This window comes from Rattus norvegicus, chromosome 5 (assembly GCF_021556685.1).
Source record: "Rattus norvegicus strain SHRSP/BbbUtx chromosome 5, alternate assembly SHRSP_T2T, whole genome shotgun sequence".
NCBI lineage: Eukaryota > Metazoa > Chordata > Mammalia > Rodentia > Muridae > Rattus > Rattus norvegicus.
In genome coordinates, this window is record NC_141538.1 from 131,012,383 (window position 1) to 131,022,395 (window position 10,013).

Here is a 10,013-nt window from a genome sequence, read left to right on the forward strand (position 1 = left end):
TTGACGCCCTGGATGTCGTGGTCCAATGCCCCCCACCCATGTTCCCTGCCTCTCATTCTTGTCCTTTAGCCTTTTTTCCTCTTCCTTGCTAGATAGCTAAATTAAGACAATCACTGCTTGTGAAACCTCCTCCTACCCACTTGCCTTTAGGCCACCCTCTCCCCTCTCTTTTAACCCTTGGAAGCCATTGATCTACAGACATCCTCTAGCCATAAAAAATACTGAGGCTTTAAAATCCAAGGGTGACCCTAAAACATCTCAAAAAACTCGAAAAACACAAAGCATAGGATGCCAACAGGGCTATTCTACCTCCTCCTCCTCCTCAGTTTTATTACTATTACTATTACTAGTGGTAATATCACACTAATATGTCCCCAAAGAACAAAGCCCCCATTTTAATTCAAACGCTATATCCCTTGATCCCTTGATTGAGCGAGCACTTTTTAGCTCACAGACACAGTTCAGGATTTGCACACTTTCCAGCTCCTCAAGTGGTTGGTAGAGAAAGTGTCTGGCATCTGATGGAAGTCTGTAGAGCCTTAAGATCTTTTCAGATAAATATATGAAAATCATATTTTTTCCTAATAAGAGCACTCTTAGAATTAATAAAGAAAATGAAGTACTTAAGAAAAGCAGCCTACTTCAGCTTCCTTTCCATATAGCGGTCCATACACATGTACAGGTAAACACCAAATAAGGAAAAGCTAAAACAGATGCAAGAATTCATAAAAAATACAGATTACCCCCCCCATCCATAAAATGCACTAAGGAATGGAGAGTCAGGAATGAAAGGTCGACATTACTTCCTTCCAAAGGGGAATCGACTAATTCTGCCCATGGCCCATCAACTGCAAGACAGTAAGATAGACGCTTGAGAGTGTTCATGTCCCTTCTTACCCCCCAAACTCCCAATGACATTGGGAAAAATACTGCATTGCAGCATTTGCCAGCACATACTCGTATGTCTAGCAATCGCTGAGTAGCTCACCAAAATAAATATGTACGTATTAAAGGTCCGGGCATGTAAAGTGTGTGGTAGCCACAGATCACTGGAACTGATGAAGAAATTTGTCAAGACCGAAGTAGTTCTGTCCATATGACATGGCCTCTATCAAGATAGTCCACCATGCCTTACTTGTGGCACTCACAGATTATTTGTTTCTTCTTTTTTGTTTTAAATGAAAATCAGGTATTAAAGTACCAAAGGCTAAATGAAGCAGAATGGGTCTTTATAGTATTTTGTCTAGGACGAGAATTCAACCACAGAAAGGAGATAAGTGCAGAGAGAAGAGACCAAAGCAAAAGATTTGCCCTGAGGAAACCCTTTCATTGTTCATAGTAACTCTGACTTGAGAAAAGACCTCAGTTCATCCACAAATCCTTTTAGAGACAATGGACACACACACACACACACACACACACACACACACACACACACACACACGCAAAATTACACAATGATTTTAGATTTAAAATTTCAAACCCGTTTTCATAATAGAAACCATAAATTTAAAATATCTGAAGTCGACCACATCTCAAACACTTTTAGCGATACTGAATTTGGAATGAAAATACATACACACTATCATTTTAAAAATATTCGGCTAGAACTACCTCATAATAACCTTGTCTTGCTTTCACAACAAAATCCCCATATTAAAAGAAACAAGAAAGGTCCTTCGGAGAATAAAATAAAGTTTTAAGGCTTTGTGCAAACCATCAGACATCAGCAAGTCCATCTGAGTAGTGCTAAGATGATGCCTTGAATAAATGGTGGTTAGGAATGAATGGCACTGAGACTGAAATAAATGCATATGTTTTAAAATGAGATATTAAAAACAGAGTATAAATAAATGGTTCTCAGAGTAATTTTTCCTATACTCTTTTGCTCTGTTCATTTAATTCCTCCAAAAAATTAAATATCATCTGATTTAATCAATGCGTTACTATGAAACACAGAGGCAATTGGAAATTGCGACCTAGTCAATGTTTTTGCAGCGATATTTCCATCCAGATTTTTACTTCATAATAACTGCACATCCGGCCTGGTGCTTCCACCAGGGTATCCCTCCACATGCAGGTAGTTGGTATTAATAGTTTTTAAAAAAACAAAGAAACAAGAAAGATCATCAGCAGAGCTATGTGTCTTTTTTTTTTATATAACCAAGCCAAGGTGACAGTTTTTATAGAAACCATTTTCCCTAACTAAAAACTGCTAGAAAATTCTCAGAAAATAAAACTTTATTAGCGACAATAAAAGACTATTCTGTTTTTATGGATTATATAGTGTTTATGCACTAAAGATAGAAAAACAAGGTTCAAGGATAGGACAAAAATCTAAGTTTATTATTATTATTTTTTACCTTAAGAATAAAACCAAAATAATGTCTCCTCCAATCAGAAAACAAAACAAAAAGAAACATTTTCACAGGAAAAAAAATGGTGGGCCCATGGTGGAGATTTCTAATGAAGAGAAAACAAATTAAGAGGATTTTCAATAAAGGCAATTATATTGTCCACCCTTGCAATACATTTGAGTTTCTTAATTTTTCATTTTGGGGCTTCAAATTAGCTACTCAATTATGTATCTTTATTGTCACCAGGAAGAAACCACAACTGAGGACTATTTCAGGTTTTATCTATGCTCCTCCAAGTCACTCAAGTACTCTCTGTTAGTCCTTTTTGGTTGGTACCCACCATTACTGGGAAAAAGACACTACTCAGACAAGCATTCAGAGAGAGACCAGGGAGAAGTCGGCTATCCAGTGTGCATGGGTCCCAGCAGACATTCAGAGACACTTAGAAAAGATCACCTTTTCACTCAGCTTACGCCAAGATCCAAGACCACATGCATTTGGATGGATTCTGTGGCTAGAGGAATGGGCAGAGGAGGAAAAGGCTCTTCAGTTATGATGCTCTAAAGACATTTATTTATACTCCGGATCTAAAATGAGAGACATGATGAACTCTTTGAAACTACAGTACCAGCATCCAATGTAGTAAAAATGCAGTATCACCTAACACAAAAATCACTGGCTAGCATAAATCTAATCTGCCTATATTTTTCCTATGAATAATTGCTGGAAATTCCAGAGAGATCATTTGCAGAACCTGTCAGTTGTGGGAACTCACTGTTAAGCTTCCGTCAACTTCATTCCATATAATTTACATTTTTTCAAATGGCCTCACAAGATTTCTTGTAATTTTTTGCACGTACAATCTCACAGCAGGGAAAGGGGAAGGAGAAAGACAGAACGAGAGAGAGAGAGAGAGAGAGAGAGAGAGAGAGAGAGAGAGAGAGAGGGAGACAGAGACAGACACACAGAGAGAGACAGAGAAAAAGACAGAGACCCTATTCTCCCTTCCCCCTCTTCTCTTTTTTTAAACAAACAAACAAAAAGAAAAAGAGGAGAGACTGAACAGATGCTTAAAAATAGATTCGAAAAAATCACTGTAAACCAGAGTTAGAAATGTAATTAACACCTATTTATGAAGAATAATTAAAGTTGGGCCAGTCACAAAGAACAGCAAAGATAATCGAGGTCCTGTCCCCCCTCCTCCCTTTTTACACTGTTTGCAGTGTGTTCTCATGATAGCCACCTGCTCCCTGCTCGGCTTCTCCTCTGTTCGTTTCCCCGGCAACCTTTCATTGGGTTTTCCTCCCAGCTATCGCTTTCAGTTGGGCTGCTCGGTCTAATCTTATTTGTTTTACACCCATCAAAACAAGCAGCCAGACAAAGGCAATCCTCTAAGAATGGGGACAAGACCACAGCTTTGTTACAACATCTATGCAGAGTGAAAAGTCTTCCCGGGGCTTCTCTGGCTTTTCTAAAAAATGAATTTATAGCTTTCCCTATAACCAGCCCCAAACCCCCTGAAATATACTGCTGGTGAAAATTCAAAGTCAAAGTGGGCACGCATGGCATCCGTTCGTGCCATTTTGTGCTGTATCTTGAGGGTCAACACCGGGAGACAGGAACAGCACTCAAGGAGTTTCCCTGTTTCTTTTTCCAGAAAAAGGCGATGCTAAAAATAGATTTACTACTTCGGCAGAAAGGTTTTCCACCTCCCTATCCACATCTGAAAGTCCTGTTTCACAATCGCATCTGCTGGTACTGAATCTCACCTCCTCCACCCCTCATCCCCAGCCTTCCCCATCACTCCCAGCATGAAGACTGAAAGAGAAACGTGCCTTTAACTTTAACAGTCGTGTAATTCGGCTGAAGGCTCACAGAGGCGGTGGACACGCCAACCAGCAGTGACGGTGACATTGTGATTGTCAAAAAAAAAAAAAAAAAAAAAAAGACACCAACCTTTCTTGCCTAAAATGTGTTTGATGGAAGAGACAGTATATGCCTTGTGTGCATGCAATGCCATTATACTTAGAGGCAGATTCTGAATTTCAGAAAAAGAAATACTAACACACACACACACACACACACACACACACATTAGAATAGTGATTTACAATGCAGTCCACAATCCTTACACACACACACACACACACACACACACACACACACACACACGGCTGGAACCTCCAAGCTGCCTTCTTTTTTTCACTTACCATCTTCAAGCCATTCCACTCCATCTGTGATCAGAAGATGGACCCTCACACAGTGTGTCAAAAGCAGAGAGGAACGTTATGTAAAAGCCGACATTCCCTTCTTACAGAGCTGCTGCCCAGAGAAGGAAGCAACAACTCAAGCTACACATACAAGCCGCCTCCTCTTTTTATGAGGTCATGACAGGAAACTCTTTGAAATACAAGATGCAGCGTTTACCGAAGCCCAAATAAATCACTCTCTTTGCCGTTTTGACTGCGCAGTCCCCAGAAACACAACTGCCCATCTCAACGTTCAGCACCCAGGAGCTGCCTCTCCAGGTTTACATTTCCAGCACGGAAATGGAGAGATTCCTAACCCTGCTGCATCCACCCAGTGCCCCACAAAACCCAGGCATGTAGACAAACCTCTTCTCTCTTACAAAAAGAAACCCCCTTCCACCCCCTCATATGGTCTCAAGTAATAGAATCTCTTTCAACAAACCAGCAATTATTTCAGCCCATCCCCACCCTCTGCTTTTATGTGGAAGGGAAAACTGACAACGACCTGTTAGAAATGACAATCTCTCTCCCCACTGCTTTTCAAAAAGAGAACCTACCCGCACGCTACACAAAAGATATAGTAAATGAAGGAACCAAAGAGCAGCAGAGAACTAAACTCTCGTGCAAGCATTAAGACTGGCCAAGGAGTAGACGCTTGCCTTCCTTCCCTCCAGCAACACGAACAACAGATTATATATCTAGTTATACCTACCATAACCATTCTTATTGGCAAATATTGGGTCTCGCAGCGCTTCGACTCTTCTCTTAAAATTTGCAAAGGTTTCAGGATATAATTTGAAAATGACTACTATTGTTATATATATTACAGATCCACAGAACACAGTGTGGATGATTGTAAAGTAAATCTATTATTGGGAGGGGGTGGGGTGGGAAAGAAAGAGGGGGAAAAAAGAGAGAGAGGAAGAAAAGGCGCAGTGAGCTGAAACCCCTGATTCTAGGATGTAGATAAGAACAACTGAACAGAGCCTTGCTGAAATTGGCTCGAAGCTTCCCCTTTTTACATCCATTTATGGGACCATCTGTCAGCTGAAGCCAGACTCTGATTGGCTGGGGAAACGAAGGGAGGCGTTGCAACATCAGGTGCTATTTAAATTAGCTACTGCCAGATTGACGATGTTAATGATCTGGTGACCTCTACAACAACAGAGACCAGATTTCTGAACTGCTTCTTGTGTCTGGTAATTAAAGCCCGGCTGAAGCAACAACAGCCATGCTTGTATTTTTTACCTTTTACCTTCTTCCAGCTCAAAAAGTCCTGTCACAACTGCAGGTCATTGGAGGATGCAAACCTTCACGGTGGGAGTGTCCTTCCTTTCCGGGTCCTGGGGGATACAGGAGCTCGTCCCTCTGATAGAGGGTTTTTTTCTGTGGAGAGTATTTTCAACCACCTTATCTTTCTTGACAGTTGCTTTCTAGCGAAATGCATATTTAATGATCTGCCTCTAGGCTTAAAGATACAACAAAAGCACTTTAATGTGCTAATAATTCTACATTTTAACTTTATTATTTCCCAGTATCACTGGTTTTCTGTAAGTAGTGTTTCATTTTGTAGCTAACATGACCAACATTTCAAAAGCGTTCGAGTTTGGGATTAAGCTTGTTGGGTGAATTGGGTTCACTTAACTTTGCCTTAAAAAAACTATTTCCTAAGAGTTAGAGAGAGGGAGAGAGAGAGAGAGAGAGAGAGAGAGAGAGAGAGAGAGAGAGAGAGGGAGGGAGGGAGAGAGAGAGAGAGAGAGAGAGAGAGAGAGAGAGAGAGAGAGAGAGGAGAAAAAAATAGCTGGGGGGAGGAGGAGGGCAGCTGTCAGCTTTTACCTTTCTGTCTTCTGTAGGAGCTTTCCAAAACAGAGAATGATGAATGATTTATTTAAATGAATTTATTTTTCAACTTAGGGGCATGCTCTGAATTTTTAAAAAAACTGACTAAAACGTACTCCCTTTTGCTTTCCCTACTGCGGGGAGGGTAAAATATGATTTTGAAATAAAACAGCCTCATTTTTACTGCCTGTGCAGACCACTCATCTTGTTCAACTGAATAGGAGATTTTTACCTCTCTCTTCTATTCTTCCCCCAGCCCCTGCTTTCTTAAAAGATGTACAAAGGGACATTTAGCAAGTATGTAGTGATGCATACAGACTGTAGGCTTATACGACACACTTCAGAGTCTCCGGATCACTACACTTGCAAAACGCAGGATTTTTTGGGGCCTGGGTTTTTAAGTGATTTACCTGAGACCCTTACCCTATGAAGACGGGTAACACCCTATGTATGTAATAAACTTTAGTTTAATAAACTTCTTTTCCAAGTAAATGCACAGAGGTAACCACTATTCAGCACAGTGTTTAATTTTTTTTGTCTGAAGTTGACAGTGGACTGGACTAGGAATAGTGGAACCACAGGTCAAAATATGCTATATTTCTGGGCTTCGGAGTCTAAGAATAAATGAGTTTGTGAAAAATTGCTAGAAAAGAAGAATAGAACCCTTCATTTTTAAAGGTGAAAGCAATTCTTTTCAAAACATTGCTTCACGAACACACACAATAAACACACATACACACACCCTATGAAAATACAGATATGCCACGGGACAGCGTATTGGGTACATCATGTAAATCGTGTTTCAATATAAGTAAGCCCAGCTTTTAGAAACAAAGGTGAATGAAGGAGTAGAAACGTGAAGCTCCGGGGGCCCTTCAGGTAGAAGACAGTGAAGGAAGTGAGCTTTAAATTGATTTCCTTAGCACCTGTGTGATGAGTCCTGGAGTCACACGGAACCACGGCACTTGCTGCACTCTAAGGATGAACTCCCAGGTTCAGTGCTCCGAAAAGCTTGACATTCACATATAGGATAGGTCTATGTGTCCTAAACTGACAGCCCAAAACCTCCCGAGTGTATCTCACCAATACCAAAATATTGGAGGAGTATATTGACACAATTCTGACAGTTACGCAAATGAAAACAGCGCTCTAGGAACAAAATAGTTACCTGATATTTCTATGCAGGTCATAGAAGGTGAAATTTTAACACCTCTTTTTTCTTATCCATATTGATCACAGTATACTCATTGAGCCCAAAATTAACAAGAGGTATATTAAAAAAAAACATTCCGGCCATGTTTCCAAAATAGTAACCATATGTTATACCATAAGCAATTACCTGGTCTTGCTAGGATAAAAAAATCCATGTGCTTTGTATATTGATCACTTCTGCACAAACCTCCACTCTAAAGTCTTTCAAAGGAATCCTCAAACAAACGCACAAATGTCCTCAGAGGCCTTTTCTCTAAAGACAAAGGCAGAATCCTATTGTTGGGAAAAGTCAACCTTATTATCGCATTTCCAATAGTACCATTCATCTTTCAGCGTGAGGGGCTGACCGCTACATCAGTGGTGTGGCATTTGTAAAGCAACAGATTCTCAGTATATTATCTTAAGAATCAGGCAGGCAAGTCTCCCAGTCATGCATGATTTTTTTTTTTCCTGCTACAATCTACCACCACAGAAAGAAACTTGTCTCACTCAAGCAGCTAAGGCAACCTAAAAAAAAAAAAAAAAAGAAAAAAGAAAAGAAGAAAAAACAAAACGGTATCCCAGCGCTGTGGGGCTGACTGTGCCGCTGTGTCCCCCTTACCATAAATGAGCAGTTTCTTGACTCATTAATAACAATTTCCCTTAAAAGAAGTAATCCCATATCAGGCAACCCCTCGCCACCATGCACACATCCCAAAGGCTGCAGATAGCTCCGCTCAGTCGCCGGCAGCCAGCTTTCCCACACAGAGTCCAGATGGACTGTACCAGAAGCCAATTCAGCGTTAATAACTACCTACTCCGCACAGTGGAGAAGCCTTACGTGGCACAATGGACTAGGAAACAGGAAAAAAAAAAGAAAAGAGAGAAAAGATAGACAACCAAATTCTCCAAAAGCACGGAAAGCAAGGAACAGAAAGAGAAGCATGAATTTTTTTTCTAGACTTCTACGAAGGGGGGCGGGGGAGGGAAAAAAGGAAAGGAAAAAAGAAGAAAAAAGAACCCTTCATAAACATAGGGGAAAATGAGGGGGTGGGGTGGGGTAAAAACAGATGCTGCCCAGAAAAAAGTGACAAAATATTACCTCATTATTTAATAAAGCAGCATTAAGCGTCCTGCTGATTTCAAACATCTTGCCACAGATTTTGTTTTAAGAGAAACAGATAGAATCCTTTGCAAAGCACTCCGTCTGCAAAGGGTTCTTCAATTTTCTTGCGCACCACGGAACAGTCAATATATTATTTCCCCAGAGTTCGCACATTAAAACCTCTAGTCAGTGAGCTGAATTTTCCCCTTATCTCTCACACAGTAGCCTCCTGTTATATGTACTGCTCCCTTTGCAAGAGCAGCCTGCCCCAAACATGGCTGGTTTAAACTACTCTTTAAAGTAACAGTTCTCTATATAACCACCAGGTGGGTAGAGTGCTCAGATCGAAATAGAGAGACTCAAAAGGTAGGGGTGTGTGTGTGTGTGTGTGTGTGTGTGTGTGCGCGCGCTCCTGCTTTTTCCGTGTTAGGTATAGCATGTGATGTGAGAAACACCAGCATCCTAACAGGCAAACTTGTCTCTACCATATTATGTCTAAGTAAATAATTTTCTCCTCTTGACTTAAAGCAAGGAGACAAAACAGAACAAAACACTACCAACCAATTCTAATAGGAACTGTTATAAGAATGAAATACAAACAAGTCTTGTTTCATTCTGTAAATGTTGAATGAGGGACATTCAATTAATCCCAAGAAAGGGAGAACGTAAAAAGTCCGTGAAAATATTTTCTCTTTACAATGAGAGAAATATTCACGTGAGATGAAAGCTGGATTCAGATGTGTGTATGCTATGTGGATAAAACACACACAAATTGGAGACAAGAGCTGAAGGTATAACGTATCTTCTGAGTTTATTTGACATCGTCTCAACTGATTTAAATGACCAAAAGCTTAAAAGCAAAGACACTGAAAAAAACAAAAGGCAAAACCAATGCTAAGTATGTCTTTTAAAAGTGCGATTCTATGACCAGCTACAAACAACCACAGGCTCAAACCAGACATGTGTCGCCACACAGAGCTCTTCTTTCCCCTTCAGATCTGCCCTGAAGAGGAACACTTTTGGAAGTGTACCTTACTTGTTTTTTTTTTTTTTGTACCACTCTATTCCAATTAATCTGATCTTCTGCCAAGAATAAAGAGAAGCCCCAAGTTGAAATCTTGTGAAGATGGAGAACGGGGTAATATAAGGATCTGGAGCTGTATTGTTATGTGGCCAGATCAGAAGAATCTTGCACCTGTCATTTACTTTCCCATGTGTCTACATCAGAAGGCAACACACACACACACACAAACACACACACACACACACATA

At 40.4% G+C, this 10,013-nt stretch overlaps 1 protein-coding gene across 9 annotated transcripts in view; it reads right to left on the reverse strand.

Moving 5' to 3' along the window:
• Nucleotides 1-9,031, reverse strand: part of Elavl4 (ELAV like RNA binding protein 4) — an 86,527-nt gene extending 77,496 nt beyond the window's left edge. For 3 of the 9 annotated variants that reach the window (XM_087550337.1, XM_087550335.1, XM_087550340.1), the window contains exon 1: nucleotides 8,739-9,031. In XM_087550337.1, coding sequence (XP_087406463.1) covers nucleotides 8,739-8,786 — 48 coding nt within the window. In that variant the 5' untranslated portion in view covers nucleotides 8,787-9,031. 9 annotated transcript variants of the gene reach the window in all.
• Between the last annotated feature and the right edge of the window lie 982 nt (nucleotides 9,032-10,013).